The sequence below is a fragment of the Lonchura striata genome, chromosome 13 (assembly GCF_050655825.1).
Source record: "Lonchura striata isolate lonStrDom1 chromosome 13, ASM5065582v1, whole genome shotgun sequence".
Lineage (NCBI taxonomy): Eukaryota > Metazoa > Chordata > Aves > Passeriformes > Estrildidae > Lonchura > Lonchura striata.
The window spans coordinates 17,160,249-17,182,520 of record NC_140715.1 but is presented as its reverse complement, the minus strand read 5'-3'; the positions used below and the strand labels follow the sequence as shown (position 1 = coordinate 17,182,520).

Sequence of the window (22,272 nt, the reverse complement as noted above, 5' to 3'; positions counted from 1 at the left end):
CCATGGCAAGGGGGTGGAGTGAGGTGTGCTTTGTATTCCTGCCACCCCCAACCATTCCTGGCTCCAGAACAGGTCAGTGCAGGAACAGGCTGCTAGCACTGCCTGTGGGCAGCTGCTGGCACAGCTCCACAGCCCTGGCCGAGCTCTGCAGGGACCAGCCTTTTCCACCGAGGGCTGACCCAGCCTCACCAGCTCCTCCCTCACCTCCCCTGAGCTCACACAACAGCTCCACTGGCACAAAATCACCAGTGGGAGAGCAGGAGCTGAGTGCACCCACACTGCTGGGAGCCACAAGTCCCACAGCAGCTCACCCCCTCCCTGGGGCATGGGCAGAAAGCATCAGCACAGACATGCTAGAGGCAGAGTTTATTACACTACGCAGGCTAAGAACCCTGGGCAAGGCCCCACATGGGTAAGAATCGAACCAGCTCTTTATCAAAAAGTTAATACTATAGTCAACCCCAATCTCCTTTGGTCATTACAAAGCAAGAGAAATATTAAAAGAACAGTATTTATACACAGAGGGAAGCTGAAGAGAGTCTGTCCAGCCCTTTCCCCCCACCCCAATCCCAGCACGTTCCGGTGCTCGGTCTTGTGTCTCTCAGGAGCAGCAGAGTATCAAATCTTCATGAGATGTTGGGTTGCTGGGGTTTTATTATTATTGTCATCAATAAAAGCAATAATTACCAAGAGCTGCCATTCCTGTTCCTCCCCAGGGAGGGCAGAGGGGCAACGCCAGCTCCCCCTGCGTGTCCCCCCGGTGCAGGGGATGGCCGTGCGCACGCGTCCTCTCGCCAGCACACACACGCAGCACAGCTGGCACAGGCCATGTGGTCTCTGATCCCTCGTTTGTACGCAGTCTTTTAAAAAAAATATTGTATTATAATAATAATATGAATTTCTCTTTCCGTTTTGTGTCTTCTGGAAAAAAAAAAAAACAAAAACGAAACAACAAAACCAACAAAAACAAAACCAAAAAGAAGTGTCAATCGTCCGTGAGGTCCTGCACAAAGAGGACTTCCGTGTGGCTGAGTCCGGCCTCCTGCAGCGTGGGCGGGTTGGGCCACTCCTCTGTGGGGAGGCAGGGCAGGACACGGCGAGGGAAGTTGGCCTCAATCTGGAACTTCTCAGGGCTTTCTTTCAAAGAGAACAGGAAGTCGTGGATCACCTGGGAAAGAAGCACAGAAATAACTGCCAGCTGGGGGAGCAGTGACACAGCCAGCGCAAATCCCTGGCATGTCGCGGGGAAGGCTCCCAAATTTGCACCATCACTGCACTGTAGAGCCGAGACAGCCATTTCCCTGGAACACATGAACCCGGGCTTGGCACAGAGCACTGAGGAGAACTGACACCGTTTCTGACTCTTCCTACACCTTTATTTCATAGGGAGCAGTGGAATTATAATAGAATACATATATATATATATATTCAATATAATTATAGAATGTTAAGGGTTGGAAGGGACTTTTAAAGATCATCTAGTCCCACCCTGCCCTGTCATGGGCAGAGACACCTTCCAGCTTTTCAGGAAGCAAAGAAAGCTTCTTCCATTTTCTCTCCTCTTCCAAGCTGGTGCAACCAGGCCCCACAGCACTCTCCTTACCAAGGAGCAGCTCTGCCTGCCAAGGCTCTCAGCAAAGGTCACCATTTGGCAAGTCCAAGGGGAAAAAGCTTTGCTGAGCCACCTGCAAGTCTCCTCACCCCCTTGCCCTGGAAGGCCCCTGAGCTCTGCCCCAAGCTCACCGTCAATGACTGTGTGAAGTGGAATCTCCGCTCCACTCTGGAATCATTAGGCAGCTTGAAAATGATCTTGACGCTCTCTGGGTCGTCGGGATGTGGTTCTGGAGGAAGGCATTCCGACTTCCTCTCCTTCTCCTCCTGCAGGGTCTGCAAGGCAAGGAGGGGGCAGGAGCAATGGCTGTGCACTCAACTGAGTTCCCCTTTGGCTTGTCCCCGGCAGCACAGCTGCTCCAGGAGCCTCGAAGGATGCTCAAGCCCCACGCAAAACAAACAATTCCTTCTGCAGGCCAGGACACTGCAGCCCCTCCTGCCATCCCTCTGCTCTCACCTGTCGCCGCCTCTCCTCTGCCAGTTTTTGCTGCTGCACTTCCTCCTCCTTCTTCTTCTTCCTCTCCCTTTCCTCCTTCTTCTTGCGCTCCTTTTCCTGGTCCGCACGCAAGGATGCCAGATACGCCTCGTCCTGCTGCTGCCTCAGGACTTGGGTTTGGTTCCTCTCTTCCCTGCAACACGAGTGGAAGTGGTCAGGGCTGACAGGCCCTAAGGTGAGGGGATGGCAGGCTGAGGGCAGATCCAAGGGTGCAGGGACAGCCTCCAACTCATAGAAGCACACAGCGGATAATGCCTTGGGGTACCACAAGCTCCAAAAGGCCAAGCCAGGTCCCCACAGTCCCTCACAATCAAACTGCTTTGCAAGGGTGGGTAGAACTGAACTTAAAAGGCTTCTGAACCCCTGCAGCTTGACAGAGCTGACAGACAGCACAAGAACAGTGCCCAGGATTCCTGCCTCATACTTGAGACTCTTCCTGGTTTCATCTCCTTCAGGTAACTCCTTGCACATTTCATAAACTGGAACATGTTACTGTGTCCTCATACAGAATGTGGCACAGAGGAGGGACAGACAAAAAGTTAAATGGTAGGATCCTGTTTTGGATGCAACCTGTACATCCCTAATAGTCACCAGGAAATGTGAGGCCCCACCAGAAAAGCAGCCAGAACTCAGCACAGCCAGCCCAGGCAGCAGCACAGAGGCACCAGCTGGCTGTGGACACCAGATCTCCTGCCTGCAATGCCTTTGGTGTCACTTGGATCCCACTGGCTATTGTTCAAGTTTTCCCTGCAGAGCTCCAGCATGCCAAAGGTGTGCTCCAATTGCAGAGAACAGAGTACTCCCATCCACCTATCAGTGGTGGCACTGTGTGTGCAACTTATCTGGCTCCCTGGCTATAAGATGGCCTGAATGTATGGACTGATGATCCCCCTGGTGAGAGGAGAGCCCGTGGGCTGTGTCACAGAACCAGAGGTGCTGAGCTAAGTGCCTACACACGGTGTCTGGAGGGAGGCAGGGGCCAGAGCAGAGCCTGCCTCAACACGGTGTGTGTTACTGGAGCTCTGGTCCCACCCTACCTTTCCAGGCGCTCGGACACCAGGTATGTCTGGTTGGCATCCATGATGAACATCAGCTGGTTGATGAGGTCATCAGCCTGGATGAGGCCTTCCAGCCGCCCGACCACGGTCATCCTGCGGTCCTTGAGCATGATCACGGCCAGGAACGGGTACGTGTTCTCCCGCAGGGCCTGCGACACTGCAACAGGCAAAACATCACCACCCTGTCCACGGGGGCCACCAAGGGTACAGCACAAATGTTCCCCATCACTAAAGGCCAAGGAAAGCACCTTCCCCAGATATTCTCTCTTCCAAGGCAAAAAATGCCTCAGGTTCCATTTTGAAAATTAAATCCTATAAGTCAGAAAAGGGAGGAAATGGCTTTGGGAACACAAAGACTGATGGGAAAAAAACAAGCTTTCAAGTAATCAAAAAAGGCTCTTTTAACTCAAGCAGGAAGGAAGTAAATGCCTCTGAATGTCCATTCAAAATGGGACACAGCCATGGGTTTAAACTGCAGGAAGAGAAACACAGGACAAACACATGGAAACACTTGCTCAGGTGATTGGAGATGGCTGGACTCAGAGGAAACTGTCATGGGGGAGATGGCAGTATGTCCACATTGAACATTTCTGAATAAATTTAGGTTGGCTTTGCTGGAGACAGGCTCTGTCTGAAGCAGGGAATGGAACAGATGATGTGCTTAAGTTACTGTTCATGTATGGCTGTTGATCCCCTCCTTAAAACACACAGTACATCATGCAACTTGGAGCCTTTGTTACCAGTGGAGCCCCCCAAACAAAATCAGAGCAGCTCAGGGATTAAATGGAAGGCCATGACCCCTTCCAGCTCTGCTTCCCAGGCTGACTCCAAAGCACTGCAGCAATGAAATAGGAACAAACCAAAGACTGTCTCCTCAGAGAGCTGTTCTCTCAAGTTGTTGATAATTGGGAGCAGAACTGTGGAGCCAAGAGTGACCCAAATGTAGCATTTTCCTGACCATGAAACAGAAATGGTGGAAACAACACAGGAGCCATGAACAGAACTTTGGGAAAAGGCTCCACTTGCAGCAAATCCTTACCAAACTGCTGTCTGGCCAGGTATCAACAGCTCTCAAACACTGTGGGCTTTTGAGGAGACAGAGATTGGGTGTGGATTAAGGTGACTGTCTCAGAAAGGGAAAGAATGCACCTAACAAGTCCTCCCTGGCCTCAGGCGTCACAGGAGTCAGTGTTACGGACAGATCTAGTTGGATACTTGTTTCTCCACTCAATTTATCCCCAGGACACACCCACGAACTCCCATTGCCAAAGCACTGAAAGCATCCTAAATGCCCACAGCAATGAGCACAGAATTACAACTGCCCAGAAACACACAGAATGATGGAGGTGAAGATCAGAATGTATTTCCTTGGCATCCAAACCTTTTGTGATCTCCCAGGAAACCACATATATTTCCCCATGGAATCCTGAAATCTGTTGTATTTTGTGCAAGTAGACAAGAGAGTGTTTCACTTGTGTAAATTTGTCAAGTAGCATCTGGTTTGTTCCAGAGACAGGAGGGGACAGGTAAAGCCCAGGAGGGACACACTCACCTCTGTATCCCTCTGGTTTATTGGTTGAGCAAGCCCAGAAGAGCATTCTAGTGTTGATGAGGGTGATGACCTCAGGTGCACACAGTGTATTGCTGGGGAATGAGAAGAAACCATGTGAGGGACGCTGCATTTCAAGTGCAAAGACAACTATTTGGGAAATTCTCCTACCTACCGGCAGAACTCATCTGTGTCTTGGTGGTCATCTCCATGAAGATAAACCAACAGGAAGCGCAGCTCCCGCTTGGCATCGTTCAGTGCCTTGGCATAAAAGCAGAGAAGGTAAAGTTACTTGGTCTCTGGGCAAGGGAAATGCAGCACCCACAAGGCTTGTGTGACCCAGGCCATTACTCTGCCACTAGAGTGGTTTTAGTGAAGCAGCAGCAGAGGATGAACCTGTCAGACTTTCTAAATAAGCCTTTATGTAAGAGGGCTACAGTGGTGTTCTCTCATAGCCTCTCAGGATGTGGCTTTGGGGAACACTGAACTCAGAGGGAAACTGGGCAGGCAATGACATGGGGCTGACACTTCAGCTGCCTCAGCAGACTCAGCTGGCAGTGAAGAACCTCCTTCAGCCCTTGGACTCACAGTGGCCAAGGCTGAGCTTTCCCTTGAGCCTGCACAAGACACAATCTTCAGATCACACCAAATGAAAATTCTTTTAAACCAGGTAATAAATAATGCTGCAGGCCCCCCAAAAACCAGACAACAAAGAAAAGAATCCCACCCTTTGCACATCTATAGTGTCTGGATTCCACCCACTCAAGAGTGTTTTTAACAAGACCACAGGATAAGTGCACAATATGCTCCCTGTTTTACTGGCATTGAGATTTGGTAGCCTAACCATCCCACAATTACTCGAGTCTGGATTCCAGGAATGACAGAGGAGCCTCAAAGAGCTGCAGAGGCGGCGAGCTCCATCACTGTGCAGTGTGGAGCACACAGGCACTGACACTTTTTCCCCAGGCACTTGGGAAGCAGTGCTGATCCAGCTGTCTGATGGGATGCCCTGCAGGAGACCCTTCCCTTGGCCAGGCTGAGAGAAGCTGTGCAAAAGGCAGTGTCCATGGGGATATTCCTCTTCTACAGAGAGCCCCCTCAGATTTGATATATGGAACACTCACCTCCTGTAATTTCTCAGGGGCTCCCTCTCAATTTTGAGGCCCTGAAGTTACATTGTGATAAAACCCCAGGCAGTTAATCCCAATTTGGTGAACAGAGGGACAGACTCTGGCACAGCACACCAGTTTATAAAAACAAAGGCAGGATTGCAAAGAAAAGCTGTCGGCTACAGAGTCACACAGACGGTCGAGGAACAGCCAGAGTAGCTTTGCTTTCCAACTTTGCAGGCTTGGCAAATCATCAAGCCTGGCAGACACTGGTTTCCCAATACACTTGTTCACTAGCTCTCCATTACCCTGTTAAGAGAGTTTGGGGATAAATTCTGGGCTTGTAGATGCAAAGCAATTTTGCCATGATACCATGTGGCAAAATCACCACTCCCCAGGATCTAGGCACCAACACATGACACTGACCTGGCTGTAAGTTCCCTGGTAGAAGACAGGGTGTATCCTCCCATATTTTTCCTCAAACATATGAATAAATGAAATAATGTCACCCACTGGGTCGGTGACCCGACTACGAGGATCAGGGCGTATAAAACGCAGAGCAAACCTAGGAAGGAAGCAAAGGACACTGGAAATTCAGCTCACTGACTTCCTGAGGCACAGGTTTTCTTTTCTACAGACAGTCACTGGGATTCATAAAGAGGAAAAAAGTCACAGCTGAGACCCTTGAACATTTATAATCTGAACTAAACTGACATCCGCTCCAAACTGATACCACTGCTACAGAACTGAACCCCAATGAAGATTCATCTCATGCCAGGGATCAGTAAGGATCCGAATTCTGTGTGATTAAACAGTTTCAGCTTCCTCTGAAGCATCAAGCATAAGCCACACCAACAGTAGGAGGTTTGAAGAACTTAGTCAAAGATGGGCTGTTAAAAGCCCCACAGTTTTGTCCAGATAACTTTGAAAACTGCATTTCTGCTAATCCAGAACTAACAATTCCAATGTACAAAGAGTTGCAGAAAGAGAACATTACACTACGAGTCCTATGAAACTGTCATTCCTCTGAAGCTGAAAAAGCTTCACTGCAAGGCAGATATCAGTGTTGCTTAGTTCCACTAATGCACTGAACTTTGGAAATGTCTTTAATGGGCAAAAAAAGGTAATACAAAAAGGAAAAGTGCCAAACCAGGGCAGGTGGCAGGACTGCAGGCTATTTACCACCACCACCATTCCCTTTTCCCTCTATCAGTGCTGTAAAGGAGACAAGGAGAATTAGTGCTGTGGGGCAGTAAAGGGAGAAGAGTCAATAGACACCAAAGGGAATAAAGCAGAGGTGATTATAGTTTGGGTTTTGCCAAATAACATCCAGGAATTAGGGTAGGTTAACCTGTGGCCCACCCCAATGGGACATGATTCTGATGTTTGTCCAAGAATGCCAAACAGCTGGACACTGTTTTGCAGTCCCTTTGTGTGGCACTCAGACTGTAAAGCTGAGTGGAGCTAGAGATCCAATTAAACACTTCATTTACAGAGCTGCAAGGTGCTCTTTTTCTCTGCAACAAGATTTATTTCTTACTAAACAGAATAGGAACTTTACAAGGCTACAGATAATACCAGTTAAGCAAACAAATGGAAAATCTGCCATGAGGCTTAAAGATCTAAGTGACAGAGATCCAGCCAAATCCCAGCTAGTATGTTCCCTGATGCAGTCAATAAGTGAGTCAGCACAAACAAGGACTTACCTAAATATATCAAGTAACGTGTAATAGGTAAATCGGAATGGAAGCATTATGAAGTAGTAACCCCATCCTAACAGCCCCTGCAATTACAAATACAGAATTAGTTTTCTTAACTATACAAAAAGACTAACAGCATCAAATATTACAGGTGCTTGTTCAAATTTGTTTGTAAAACATTAATGAAATAATTGATACTGTGTTCTAGTTAATACACATTTAAGGGGGGGCTCTAAAAAGAAAAACATTATCACTGCCACATGGAGGGGACAGTCCTCTGTACCAATTCAACTGAGCAGAAGATTTTACTACACCACAGCAAGACAGGCTATGACAAAAAAAAGTCCTCATACTGTGAATCACAGCATAGAGAAAATCTCCACAGCAGTAACAGAAACTGAAGGAATAGCTCTACATTTTGTTTTTGTAAGATAAAATATTTAGAAAGGAGATAACAGCATACAAAGAAAACAATTTATTTTCCTGCTTGCAAGTTCTGTATTCATAGAGAGTCAGGCAAGAAGCAGGACAAAATCCACTGTAAGATAACTTGCCCTTGGCTGTGGCCTTGAGACAACGTAGCTGTAGATCCTGTGGTCAGCTGTATTGACCTGCAATGGCCGCAGTGGAGGAGGATTAAAGACACTTGGGACACCCTCTTGCTCGTTCAGTCGGTCCTGCACAGCTGCCTTTGACATAAGAAAGAGCAAAGGGAGGTTTCAGGCATCTTATGGTTTTTATACTTGGGACAGTGACAGTGGGTATTACTTGTTCACAGCCCCAGGGCACTGGATAAGCACAATTCCTGACAAACAGCAACCACCAGTGCTCTTTTCCATGGAAAGCCTTCTCCATGGCAGCCAGGACATAGGCTCCATGGGAGGCCACATGGTGTGCCAGTCAAGGGTTTGTTCAGAGCCATAATGACACTGCTGTGTTTGGTTTGAGAGGTGTGGAGATACAGCTCTAAAGAGCTACTTGGGTAAATCCAGGGGGGGACAGATTAATCTTACTGGTAGGGACCCCCTTCCCACAGAGGGCTGCATTTGACCCAGGTACTTGGAAACTGCTACAAGCATTTTCAGTGGTACCTCTATGTTCCAGTTGTGCTGCTCCAGTGTGTGGCGACATTGGTCCATGGACTCTATGCCAGTCAAGTCCTAAAGAAGGAGAATAAAAGCAGATGAGTGCCAGGAAGGGCAGCATTTTGACTGCTCTTAATGCACGAGCACAGATGGGAGTTACCACAGCACATTATCACAGCACTCATTTTTACAGTGCCCAGCTCTGAGATTAGGAACAGAGGGACCCAAGGCCTCAAACAGGCCTTTGCACCCTTCCAGCACCAGCCAACTCCCAGCGTGCCCAAGGTCTGTCACTACAACAGCACTCAGCACAGTCAAGAGTTTAACACAATACTGCCCACAGGCTTCACTCTGAAAAGATGTGCCAGGCCAATGACCTCAAACATCATCTTGAACTCAAAATACAGACAAAGCATTTCTGAAAACTCAAGATGACTGTTACTCTGCTCACTGCCAGCATAAACAGAAACTAAAACCAAAACAAGCCAGGCATTACTGAAGGTGATGTTCCCAGCACCACAGAGGAAGTAAAAAAAGTATAGTAAACACTGTAGTAAAAAAAGCAGGAACAGTCCAACACAGGGCCTGAAACAGAAAACAGTCCAAACACACTGGCAAACCTCAAAGCCACTGGGTGTATTTTAGCCCTGTGCCAATCAGAATTTCTGCACAGGAGATCAAACAATCATGTCTGTTATTACAGGAAGCTACATGACTACCTCCTGAACAGAGACAAACGTTTGCTGAAGGGAACACCCCTGTCACTATGTCATAGAAACATCTCTCCCCATCGCACTTGCTTTAAGGTCTGAGCAGATGTATTCCTTGCTTCCTTGAAAAGCCCCTGGCGCATCATTCCTGACAGGCTGACCAGTTAAGAATGCACTGAATTGTTTTTTTACTGGAGAAGGATGGTGCATCTATTCCCCTCCCTGCCCCCATTCATACATTCCACATGCCATTTCCACCCGAGTAACAAACATTGTGGACAAATGCCCTATTCAGTCTCTGGGCTCAGTTCAAACTTTTCAGCATTTCTTGGCTTCTTTCTCATTAAGTCTCCAGATCATCACCTTCTCTCCAATCTACTGGGCAAAAACCATTTTCTTTCTGCTGCACAGAACCAATCAGGCTGTTTAAAGCATCGTGACTGTAGAACTTCAGGAAAAAAAAGCACTTCAAGTCGCTGTTCAGTGGTGTATAAATATTTATTAAAAAGTAAGTCTGCCGCAAGCCCCGCAAGGGAATACTGCAGAACTGGATTTCATAGAAAAAATAAAGCTCAGTGAACTCAGCTGTTGCTGCTATAATATCTTTGATTATCACTCAGTTTCATAATTTAATGTTTAAGTTTAGCCATCTTTCTTTAAAGATATGCTTCACAGAGTAAAATTTAGGGTTTGTAGTCTGACTAGATTTTTAATTTATTTTTTATTCCATTTATTTTGCTTTCTGGCTTTATTTTTTCAACCTGAATTCCTACAGCAGGCACTTAATTGTCTTTTTATAAAGGACGCCATTAAAGGCACCTGCAATCTACTCAATTAATTGATTTTACAGTGGAGTCACAATGTGTTTATTCCAGAGCCCTGAAAGTCTTCTGATCACCACTCCTTAACACCCTGGAAATTCTGTTGGTGTTTACAAAGTTTACAAGATTCAGAAACTCATTTACACCTTTGTCTCTAAATGCCTGGATTATCTGTGAGCACTAAGAGTATTCCCTCCTTCTTAAATTATGCAAAATTCTTCTGCAGTTTTAGGTCAGAAAGCAGCAGAGCTATCAACAAGCATTTAATGAGCACTGAATCACTGCAGCATTTGCAAGACCCGAGTTCCACAAAGACATCAGAGACAGCCAACTTCACCCCTCCTGACCACCACCACAGTGACAGGCAGCTCTAGTCACTTCTCAGTCTTCTACATGAGCTCCCCAGGGAGGTGAATTTCCTTTTATTTCTTTTTCCTTAGCATCCTAATTCAGCTGCTCTCAACTCAAACCAGAAGTGACAAAGCCACTCCAAGCAGCACAGTGCCGAGCGCTCCCGCCACTTGTCTGATCAATGAGGCTTCACAATTAAACATTGTAGAAAAAACTGCCTGGCAAAGGCAGCTTTTAACACTCAACACCTTGCTGGCTGTTAGTCTGTGTGCTCCACTGGATACACCACAGCTCCACCACGTTCTGGAGATACACCAGGCTTCAGAATGACCCATGCCTGATGTAAGGAATGGCAGGACCACAGTTCAACCGCCACTCCAGACAACTCTTGCTGGCAAACACTGATATTGGTCATTATCACCCTCATGACATTCCTATGGCCCCTGCTTCACCAAGTCATGGAAACAGATCAGAAACTTGAAACTCCACATTATTTCCACTGCCTCAGCATCTCTTATACCCATGGCACACCAGCACATTCTTTGTATCATCAGGGCTAAGAGAAGAACCAGCATCTTCAACCGTTGATGCTCTGATCCCTTATCAGCTGCCTTTAAGAGCATGGATCTTACACAAATAAGTAGTTAAAATTAGTCCCATTACACCAGCACTCTCAAACCTTCAAATAAATCCAAGCTCAACATAGTGGCCAGTATTTCAAAAAACAAAACATTAAATTCCACAAATGCCAGAAAAGTTCAATAGTGGCTTCTCAACCACCAAAGCAAGAGTGTTATTGTAAAGCATAAGGAAGCTTTTGCTGGAGGTAATTATTAGTATTTCTCACCTTTGAGACTGCTCAGAATCTTCTCAAAACTGAAGTAGTGGAAAGTACAATTTCATGCTTCAAAAGCAGAAGGAATACCCCTGAGTGGACAAAGGTTGTAAAGTGGACTTACGAAACCGTTGCCTCTACAGATATGCTCCGATGTTGAAACACAGCACAGGAGATGCAAATCCACAGGACTAACTGGCACTGCTCTTACTTCCCAACCCACTGCCAAATTCCAGAGAATTACTTTCCAAGGGTAAAGAACATCTGAGTTCTAACTGGAAAAATGCCTTAACCAAGAGTTTCTTATTGCATATTACAGCAAATGCCTTTCTGAGGGTTTTGATGGATATGCTGAGTGGGAAAGCTGCCTGGAATTTCATGTTTCCTCCTTCCCCTAAATCAGAGTCACATCCAGCCTTGAGCATTCTGTTTTCCCTAGCTGAAGTCAGAGACTATATGAGTGCCAACTCTCTTGCAAATAACACTCCATTACATTACATTAGCATATTACAATATCAGACATCAGCCCAAGTGTAATGGGCACAGATCAATATCCAGATCCTACAAAAGCTGCTCTGCTGATTCTTCCATCTCCCAAATGAATCACATCTCCACAGCTTTCCTAAACTGTTCACAGCAAACTTCTCTCTCCAAATGTCAGGACAGTGAGGTCTTGACAGATGAAAAATTTAGATGCTTTTATTCTCTTACATTATTAGCCAGTTCTCTGGCAGTAAATGAGAGGCTGAAAGCACACAAGAGGCTTTGTTGCTTTCAAGTTTATCCCAGTTCTCTCTACTGACTTTTTTCCTTTACTAACCTGCCCCAGCATGGTGCAGAGAGCTGCCCCGTTCCAGCCCTGCCCACAAGAAGGAAGCTGCTGGTTTCAGCATTCTGCCAGCAAAGCTGTTTGTATGAGCACTACAGAACCCACCACACAAACATCAGTGGGATTAATGCAGAGAGGGCACTAACACAGACCTGTGCCAGGACAGGACAGCACACTCACCTCTGCCTGGAAAGGTGCACTCTCCAGCAGAAGTGAAGCAGTTTATGGCAACAGCATCTTCACCCCAACCACCTTTTCTCTAGGTGAATAGCAGTCCTTGCTCAGTGCTTCCCTCCCTTTGGCTCTCTATTTCACTGAGGGCCTTCTACAATTCCTTACCTCATCCTGGTCATCCTGCCTTCTTTCCTGGTCTGCTCTGCTGCTCTGTTCACAGTGCAGTGGGATACAACCTTCTGTGGAAGTGCAATGCTCTGTCACCATGGAATGCTGTGCAGCCTACTTATGATGGCACATCACAAAGTGTGAAATTATCCTTGAAAACAATGAAGTGTTCCCTGCAAGCTCAGCAGGGATCCCTGAAGGCTTTCCAAGCTGACTTGTAGCAATGTTCAAATTATTTTAATGACACTTACCTAATCTCTTCAAACACCTCATTTTTCCTATTGGAGTCTGAGAAAAAAATCTCTTCCAAGTGGATTGATTTACTTTTGAGGAAGCAGCAGGGCTCACACCCGAGCCCTTCTCAGGTAGATGTGACATATCAGAGGAGAAGGAATCACCAGTGGGGTCTGTCATTAGCCCTGGAGAAAGCTGATCCAACACACCACAGAAGACAGAAGAGGGAGGATCCTGGCTGGTATCCAAGCCTTCTGGACCACAGCTTTCACATCTGGCTCTGCACAGCAGTGGTCTAACTGAAAAAATTTCTCCCCTTTACAGCCTGAGGAGTGTTTCCCAGTGCCTCAAACCAGAGCTTGACAGGAAGCTGGACTAAAGCATGAATCTCTCCTTCGGGTTCCCCAGCAGCCCTCTGTCCATGCCAACACCAGTGGCATGAGGAAACAGGATTATTTCACTTCACAGCTACCCACATGGGTTTGAAAACAGCAGCAGAGGCAGCAGTGAGAGCAGCTGGTCCTACCTGTCCAGAGCATGCAGACGAGCAAGAACCAAGATATCTCCCAGCAAGAGAATGGGACATTTATATGTGCAAAACCCTCACCTACTCACCAGGCAGCACAGGGACAGCAATGGCTAGCACTGCTCTGTGCCTTTAGTCTGTATTTAATTTGTCTGCCCAAACAGCTCCATCTGCAGTAGACTTAAGAGGGACACTTGTAAAGCAAGTTTCCTCATGGGTCCAGTCATGGGAAGACACCTCAGCATGGTGATTAAGTCAGGGGGCTGTGAATCAGGGGAAGGCTTGGGAAGACAATGTGTGGAATGATGAACACCTGCACTGTCTCACCTGGGGAAGGCAGGGCCAGATGCCTCTGGAGTCCCTTTAAATCTACATTTACATCACACCAAACTGCCAATGCACACTCTTCAAAACAGTAACATAAAGCAACAAAAGCAGACAAAGTACTCTTAAAAGTAATCATGGCATTTGTAAAAGAACTGCAATCCAAGGGATGCCACATGATGTCCTACAGCTCAGAAACAAACCCAAGGCACCTGAAGGTAATTTTCATTGCTCAGCACATTTAGTTACTCATCACTGAGCAACCCTAAGAATTTCAGCTGCCCAGCACTGTTTTCTCCTCAATAAACCACATCTTCAGACTGTGTTTATGATCATTCATCTGCCACACAGCCCCAGGCCTCGCAAACCAAAGGTTAAGCGACCTTGCCTGTGTTATGTAGCAGAGACAGATTAGATCACTACAGTCTCCAGCGGCGTTACCCAATCGTGAGGGGCAGGGACTATGTTCCACAGAAACCCACTGGATAACTCTCCCGCGGTGCCAAGAAAGGCTCTCCAGCTACGACAAGGAAAATTTTCAGGCTAATTAAAATGGCCGGGATTTACCAAGGAGTTTCTCCTGCGAGGACTTTACTGAGCAGCCTCCCCAGTTAGCGATGACAGAACATCGCCCCGACAAAGCGTTAGAGGCACGGAAATCTCACTGCCCCCGGCCAGGACTGGGACCACAGCTGTCTCTCCTCTCACTGCCCCCTCGTGCCTAGCTCGACACCCCGCTCCAGGACGGGCCTATCCAGCTCTGTGAGCCCCGTACCCCCCAGCGCCGGCGGAGCGGGCCCAGCTCAGCCCATTCCGTGTCCATGCACCGCCTCCCCCGCTCCCGCCGGCCGGCACGGGCCCCCCAGGCCGTGGCACCTGGAACTGCAGCAGCTTCTCGGTCTGTTCCGCCGTCAGCTCCCGTTCCTCAGGCGCCGCCATTTTGCTGCCGCCTCTGACCCGCCGCTCCGTCACTCTCCGGAAGTGACGTCGCCCGCGCCCACTTCCAGCCCAGCGCCGCGGCCAATCGCTGTTTATCGGCCGCCGCCGGAACTGCTCGGCCGCATTCCGGACTGACCCGAAGCGCTCTAGGGCCTGTCCGGAGATGCCCGAATCCCATCGGCAGCGGTGGCCGCTCTCGGGTGTTCCCGGCGGCCACACGTAAAGTTCCGAAGTGTGCCGAGCACCGCTCGGGTGTTCCCGGCGGGCACACGTAAAGATCCGAAGTGTGCCGAGCTCAGCTCGGGTGTTCCCGGCGGGCACACGAGGGGTTCCGATGCGTGCCAAGGGCTGCTCGGGTGTTCCCGGAACAGGCCGGGGATGAGCGGGCCCTGAGTCCAAGGACGGGGGGGATATGAGCCGAAGACCCCCGATAAACACTGGTTGTGTTCCCGTCACCGCGGGGGCTGCCGGTCACCGAGTGGGTCCTGCCCGGGCACCTGCGGTCCCGTCGGGTGTGTCCTGCCCGCTACCTCCGGTCCCGCCGGGAGGGTCCTGCCCGGCACCCCTCGTTCCGCTGGGCCGCCCGTGCGCCCGGCCCAAGATGGCGGCGGCCGCTAAGATGGAGGAGGCGGTGAGGGGTCCCCGCTCCCACCCGCAGCTACGAGCGCCCGCCTGAGGGGTCGGCGCGGCCAGACCGCGGCCAGTCGAGCCCCGGGGGAGGCAGGCGGGCAGCCCCGGCTCCCGGTGCCCGCTGCGGCTGGCGGGAGGCGGGACGCGCCCGCGGGCCCGCCCCGGCGTGATGTCAGCGCGGCCGCCCCGCCCGCCGCCGCAGTGACAGCGGCAGCTCCGCCCGGGCGCAGTCGGGCCCAGCCCAGCCGAGCCGCGCAGCCGGACCGGGAGCGGCGCGGGCGGGCCGGTCATGGCCGACGACTTCGGCTTCTTTTCCTCATCTGAGGGCGCTGGCGCCGAGGAGGACCCGGCCGCCGCCTTTCTGGCCCAGCAGGAGAGCGAGATCGCGGGCATCGAGAACGATGAGGGCTTCGGGCCGACCGACGGCGAGGCGGCCGCCGCCCCGGGCGGGCAGGCGGCCCCGCCGGAACAGGGTGAGCGCGCCCGCGGGCCGCCCGGCTGCGCTCCCGCTGGCTGCGGGCGGGCTCTGACCCTGCGGGGTAACGCGGGGCTGTGCCCCTTCTGCCCCGAGGGCGGGGAAGGGTCCTCCGGGCCGCATCCACGCGGGGCTGGGGTCCCCGGGGGATGCACAGCATCCCTGGTGGGTGATGGGGTCTGTGCTGCCCCTCGTGGGCCGGTGGCGGGGTGATCTTGTGGGCCAGGTTGGCATCCTAGCAAGGGTCGTCTGGGCCTGTGCTTGTGCCCGAAGAGCTTCTCGAACCTCGGGGATGTGGGAATCCTGAGCTGGGATGTGCCAGCCGTGGGGCGGTTTCTCCCCCTTGTACTGGGTTTCCCTGGTTGGATGGGCTCCCGACTCCATGTTTCAGTGCTCCTAGCTATGGCAGTGTAAAAGGCATCCAGGCGGCACTGAGGAGCAATGACAGCCTTGTCACTGTCCCCACAGACAGGAGAGCCCTTTGGGATGCAAAATGGAAGACATTGCCATTGGGAACGTTGTGGTCCCAGGCCCTGCAGGTAGAATGTGCTAATTCTGCTCTCGTCTTCAGTCTGCAGGGGCTTTGGCATCTGCTCTCTGTATGGGGGCACTGTTGCCACAGGGCTCTGACTCCTTTCCTAATGCAGCCCCTCAGTGTCTCCTCATGCTGTCTGTGGAGCAGTGGTTTCATAGCTCTACACACAGGGTCATGGAGGCAAATCTGGGCTTGGAGAGATGTTGACAGCCACAGTGATAAATGCAGTTAGACAGGCTGGAGCTGGGTGTAGTCATGGGGCTGAGCACTTTGGGGACAGTGCTGGCCTGAGCTGCAGTGTGTCTGTGCCTGCAGCTGGCTGGCCAGGAGAAGCCCTGTGGTCACTGGGGAAAGCCCAGGACCTGGAGTGTGACTCCTTCAAAGCCTCTTCTCTCCTGGCAGCAGAAAGCCCCCTGCCTGGGCTGGCTCTGTGACCTGGGTGTGCAGCTTTCTGGGGTTGTGTGGGCAGATGGGTGCCTCATTACCAACTCTGACCTTGCAGCTCATCCCAGGTGTGCTCCCAAGGCCCTCAGCCTGTAGGTATACCCTTCTGTCCTGGTGGAGCACAAGGAGTGTTTCCATGGGCTGTGTACCTGGAGAGTTGCCTTGGCACTTGGCCAGCAGCTTTTGGCTCAGCTGTGTCCTGCAGCCTCTGCAGGTTGAGGTTGGTCAGGTTTTGTTTCTACAGTCAGAGCAGCAGCCTGTGTCAGTCTTGTGCCGGAGCAGTTTCCCTAATCTTCAGATAAGATTAAACACCAGTGAAAACACCATAAAGATGTAAATGCCTGCAGAGGTTTGTGTGGGAGAGTGAGAGGTGCTTGCTGAATCCCAGCAAGGACAGGACACGGGGAGGGTATTGTGCCAAGGGTGTGCTGAGCTGAAAAAGGCACAAACTCCCAGGAGCTAATCTGATGCAGTTTCATGAACACCAGCCTATCTGGGATTACCTGCATCTGCCATAGTTGTGTTTTTTCCTTCTCTCTTCCATTTTCTTGAGCAGGTTTCCAGAATGGAGGAGCCACTGTCAATGGAGATGTCTTTCAGGTGAGAGCTCAGCCTTTTGCTGGCCCAGGGCTGCTAAGGAAGATTGGGTGGGTATGGGGCCAGCAATCTTCTGCTCTGCCCCCAGCATTGACTGGAGTTTGCTATCCAGCTGCAGAACAGCTACGGTGCTCCTGGAAAAGTCTGGGTCTCCTGTGGGAGTCCTGGCTGCTCCATTCTCTTTGAAGAGAAGATGTGTCCCACCTGCCATGACCTGCCCCACATCTGTTTGCAGGTGGCTTGTGCCATGAAGGAATGCCTGGGCCCTAAGAGCAGGTGACAAATCATCCATTCCCCAAGAAGTCCCCTCTATCCAGTCTGGCTAGCTTCTGGAGGCCTCTGGGGCAGGCAGGAGCATCTCTTGACAGAGGCCAGAGACAGGATAGGGCTGCCATGGGGCTTGGATTGCCCATGAAAACCACTTGCCCCCATGGCCAGGGGCTTTTTGGGGGACCCACCTGGGTCTCAGATCCCTTTGAGAGCCTGAAGCCTAGCTCTGCTGTCAGCAGTGCCAGCATCTCACAAGCTCTTTACCCCACTTGCCCAGCAGTGGGGCATATGCACTGCCCATGCCTGTTTTACAGGATGATAATCGCATCAGGAATGGGACAGACTTAATTAGATTGAGGATCTTGGAAGAAAGCTGTAATCCCATTGCTGAGCTTGGTGTCAGACTGGGCATCTGGCCAGTGGAAGGTGTTAGGGGAGGTGCTGGGCCTGGCGGGGCCTTCAGCTCAGACGTGAGGGAAGCAGCTCGGTCCCGGAGCTGCCTGGGCCCCAGTGAGGGCCAGGGAGTCCCTGGGGAGCAGTTCCAAGGCCAGTGTCTGCCCTGTGCAGTGGGGCTGCCTGGAGGATACAACAGCTGCGGTGGCAGTGAGCAGCAGGTCGAGGAGGGAAACGCTGGCAAGGCTTTAGGTGACAGGGCCTGAGGCTGGGAGAGTAGCTTGAGCAGCACTTAGGGAACACTGTCCCACATGTGTCAAGCTGTCACCCTTCCTACCTCCTATCCTGGCTTGTCAGTGCTGGGAGTGTGGAGGCCTGAGTGCTGCCAGCCCTGGGAGGTGGCTGGGCTGGGCTCTTGGAAGCACTGGTGCTGATGGTGAGGTGCTCGTGTGCCACAGGAGTCCAACGGCCCCACGGATGCCTACGCAGCCATAGCCAAGGCCGACCGGCTGACCCAGGAACCCGAGAGCATCCGCAAGTGGAGGGAGGAGCAGAAGAAGCGCCTGGAGGAGCTGGGTGAGACCCAAGGCTATGTGTAGCCCCCTGTTCTTGTGACATGGCAGTCAGGGGTCCCTCACTTCTTGGTGACCCTGCTGTATCCCAGAGAGATGTCTTGTGCCCCTGCCAAAGATCTGCTGTCCTTGGGGCAGTGGTGCTTTTTGGCCAGTATTGGTGGGGACTGGGGACAGGTGTGAGGGGCTGCAGCTGTCCTGCCTGCAGAGGGGCTGCTCAGCACACCCAGCAGGTGCCAGTGTGGCTGATGGGCTCTGTCTCCCTCGGGCCTTAGATGCAGCATCGAAGGTGACTGAGCAGGAATGGCGTGAGAAGGCCAAGAAGGACCTGGAGGAGTGGAACCTGCGTCAGAATGAGCAGATGGAGAAGAACCGAGCAAACAACAGGTATGTTGGGGTCAGCATGGCCAAAAGGACTGTCTGTCTTCCTGGGATGTTTGAGAGCCTCTTTCCCCACAGAGGGATCCAGCCCTGCAGGGACAGAACCTTGCCAAGCAAGGGGAGAGATCCCAGGTCTTGGAGTGGCACTGGTGGCTGTGCAGAGTCACTCTGGCTGGAACCACACTGGGATCACCCTGGGATCTTGGTGCCTCCTGCGCTGCAGGGGGCTTGCAGGGGGGCAGGGTTGGGCTACAGGTTCTCCTGGTGTGCTGAAGTGTGCGGGTCACTCTTTGGGAGGACTAACCCCCTCTGTTCTCTCTTTCTAACCCTCTGCCTGCCTGTCGCTCCGCTCCACTCTCTCTCTCTCTGTGCCCGGGGCTAGGATCGCTGACAAAGCCTTTTACCAGCAGCCGGACGCCGATGTCATTGGCTACGTGTATGTGCCTCTTACAGACCATATCCTGCCCCACGAGCTCTGGGGGTCCTGCCTCCAGCACTGCCTACCCTGCCAAGGGAAGGGGGGATGCTGGGAGGTACTGGGCTGGTGAGGTACCAGAGGGAGGATGATGCAGCTGAGTGTATCCAAATGGTGGAGTTTTAGGAGATGAGTGGAGCTCCTAGAAATGCCTCTGTTGGGACCTGGTTGAAGATGCAAGGCCATGGGCTTTTATGCCTCTTTGGGGATGGCTCTGCGGGGATGAATTATTAGGAGCAGGCAGATACTCCTGCACCTCTGGATGAGTGATATTTTGGGTGAGTACAGCCAAAGGCAGACTTGAGCATTGTGTGTCTCTTGGTCCCAGAGGACACTGAGCTCATCAGCTGGAGTAAAGGGACAGGAAGCAGGGACACAGGGGTTTTTAAGACAGAAGGGTCTCCTTGGAAAGGGATCTGCCAGTGACAACCCTCAATATCTTTGCAGGGCCTCGGAGGAAGCATTTCTGAAGGAGTCCAAGGAGGAGACCCCAGGCTCTGAGTGGGAGAAGGTGGCCCAGCTGTGTGATTTCAACCCCAAGAGCAGCAAGCAGAGCAAGGATGTGTCGCGGATGCGCTCGGTGCTCATCTCTCTCAAACAGACGCCCCTGTCCCGTTAGCTGTGCCTGGCACAGCCGGGAGCACAGCGGGCATGGCTGGGCTCACTGTGCCAGGTGGCTTCAGGGGCCGGCCTGGGAAAGGCCTCCCACTGCCTGCTCCCTGATCTGCGCCTCGGCTGTGCTCGAGTCACTGGTTGTATAACTCTCCCCATGGTTTTCCTTTGCTTAAAAGGTGCATTGGTCTCTTTTTACACTTATTTATAAATCACTGTGGCATTTCCCTGGGAAGCGGCACTGGGTGGCAGAGCTGAGTTAGTGGGGAAGCCCCAGCCCAGGCTCTTCAGGAGGTTATGTCTGAGAGCCTGGCTAAATGAGCAGGGAGTAGCCCATCCTGTGTTCCCCACTTCACCCCTGTGCTGGGAATAAACCTGCCTGCAGCCGTCCTGGTAGCCCCATGTCCAGGCTTCAGTCCTAGCCCTGAGGCAGTGATCCCAATGGGATCCTGGGCTGCTGTCTGCCTTTTCCATGGGATTTAGAACAGAGCTGGAGCAGGATTGGGAGGGTGGAGAAACAGCCGTGCTTGTCTCCACACTGCTGGGTCCTGCAGGGAGCATGGCTGCAGCAATGCATTGCCAGACTGGCAGGGACTGAGCAGTGTGAGTACAGGCACCCACCTTGGGCCTGGACTGCCAGCAGCTGCCTCAAACCCATCAGACCTCTGCCCAGCCTGGCTATGCCCTGAAAAGTGGATGCACCTCCATCCATCCTGCAGTGCTGGCAGCACAGTGATGTGGGCCACTGGGAAGGGACTTTAGGGGGAGTGTGCAGGATGTTTCCTGTCCTTCCCCCATGAACACCAGCAGTTGGGAATGTGGGATGCCAGGCTTTGGGGGACCATTGGCTTTGCTCTGCTCCTTCCCTTGCTACCAGAATGGGAGATGGAGGCTGTGTAGTTGCAGGGAAGGAGGTAGGAAGGTCCAACTGCTCTGGGGCAGGTCAAACCCCCATCTTCCTAATCCAGAATTGGGCAAGAGTTCTGGTGCTGGGGCTTGTACTGGCCCTGAGAACAACCTGCACATCTGCTCTGCAGCTGCTCTGCCCCCTGGATTTGCCCACCTAAGGCAGTGTGGGGAGATGCCTCAGTCCTGCTCCCTGCTCGAACTTCTTCTCCTCTGCTTGGCAGGGATGGCACCAGTCCTAGAACCTGCACAACTCCTGGGTAACAGGAGAGGGACAGCCTTGAGCTGGTGCTCTGGGTCTGGCCTGTTGAGGGCTTGGGAAGGGCTTGCAGCAGCTTTGGGGGACACAGAGCAGAGCCCACAAAACATTCACTTGAGCTTCTCTGCAGAGCCCTGCTCAGCTGGAAATCAAGTGTGAGAGCTCTCCTGCCCTGCAGCTGCGGCTCCAGGGCCAGAATGTCACCAGTCCTGCTGCTGCAGCTGTTGGGGGGTGCTTGGGCATGATCTCACCAGTGGGCTGGGAAGGGAAATGGGTGTGTAGGGAATCATTCGGTGTTGTGTGTTGGGACTGTGCCCCCTGCCCATAGGGCTGATCGTTCCTGCCCAGGCCCCTGAGCTCCAGCATGCGTAGGCAGCTCTGCTGTGCTGCAGGGCACCTGGGGACTCGGCTGCCTCAGCCTTGCATTGCACAGCAGCGGGAAGCAACCCTGGCTACTTGTGGGGGGGCAATGTGCCCCCCCTGTGCTCTGTCCCTGGGTGCCCCAGCTGCCATGTGCTCCATGTCAGGCCGGGGCAGCTCTCGGGGAGCCGTGCCCACAGCTGTTCTACATCCCCTCGGCTTTGGTATCTGTGACTGTCCAAATTACCTGTTACAATAAACCAACATCTCCAATCCTACAGGGCACTGTCGTCTTCCTGCATTTGGGATGCATGCTGTGTTTAGGAGAACCTAGAGCCATGATGCCTTGTGTGGAAAGGATGGGGGCTGGGGGAGAAACATCCTACAGGAAAAAAAAGGAGTGAGGGGAAGGCTGGAGGGTTTGTGTTTGATGGGGCCAAAGCAGTGGTAGCAGGACCTGGGGCTTGGCTCTGTCCCCAAGGAACTGCAAGCTCTGGCTTGTCCAAACACACTGAGCTGCTCCCCCGTCCGCTGGCTGGGCTGGAAGTGCCAGTGAGGCAGCCAAAAGCAGTTTCCTCTGGGAAAGATGTCCAGCACAGGCAGCTGGAGGGAAGACAGGCCCTGGGCTCCCCATGCTGAGGTAGAGCTCACCCTGTTCAGCACTGGTAATGGCTTGTTGCCCACTCTCACAACTCAGAGATCGGCTCTGGTGAGCAAGAGCCTTCCCTGTCTCCTTGCCAAAGCCCACCAACACAATTCCCTGGACAGAACAATCTATGTGCTTGTGTGCAGATAGAGGCTTCACCCCTCAGCCCATCCTTAAAAAGACTCAGGGCACAGGCAC

The 22,272-nt window shown here is 51.9% G+C and overlaps 2 protein-coding genes across 4 annotated transcripts; one reads left to right on the top strand and one right to left on the bottom strand.

Annotated features, from left to right (window-relative positions):
* Positions 1–351: 351 nt before the first annotated feature.
* On the bottom strand, positions 352–14,539 carry FAF2 (Fas associated factor family member 2). Of its 2 annotated transcripts, XM_085591480.1 has the most exons (12): positions 14,457–14,539; positions 11,338–11,417; positions 8,615–8,683; positions 8,078–8,212; positions 7,530–7,606; positions 6,250–6,388; positions 4,890–4,975; positions 4,718–4,809; positions 3,145–3,322; positions 2,069–2,240; positions 1,744–1,887; positions 352–1,168 (listed from the first exon to the last, which is right to left on the bottom strand). In XM_085591480.1, the coding sequence occupies exons 3-12, from the start codon at positions 8,660–8,662 to the stop codon at positions 986–988; spliced, it is 1,254 nt and encodes a 417-aa protein (XP_085447606.1). In that variant the 5' UTR covers positions 8,663–8,683; positions 11,338–11,417; positions 14,457–14,539; the 3' UTR covers positions 352–985. The 2 variants fall into 2 exon arrangements, with proteins under 2 accessions (XP_085447606.1, XP_021386378.1); XM_021530703.4 differs by lacking the exon at positions 11,338–11,417.
* An 808-nt stretch (positions 14,540–15,347) lies between these two features.
* On the top strand, positions 15,348–21,706 carry CLTB (clathrin light chain B). Of its 2 annotated transcripts, XM_021530704.3 has the most exons (6): positions 15,348–15,622; positions 17,160–17,203; positions 18,322–18,439; positions 18,711–18,822; positions 19,199–19,252; positions 19,739–21,706. In XM_021530704.3, exons 1-6 carry the CDS (start codon positions 15,439–15,441, stop codon positions 19,908–19,910), a joined length of 684 nt encoding a protein of 227 aa, XP_021386379.1. In that variant the 5' UTR covers positions 15,348–15,438; the 3' UTR covers positions 19,911–21,706. The 2 variants fall into 2 exon arrangements, with proteins under 2 accessions (XP_021386379.1, XP_021386380.1); XM_021530705.3 differs by lacking the exon at positions 19,199–19,252.
* Positions 21,707–22,272: the final 566 nt, after the last annotated feature.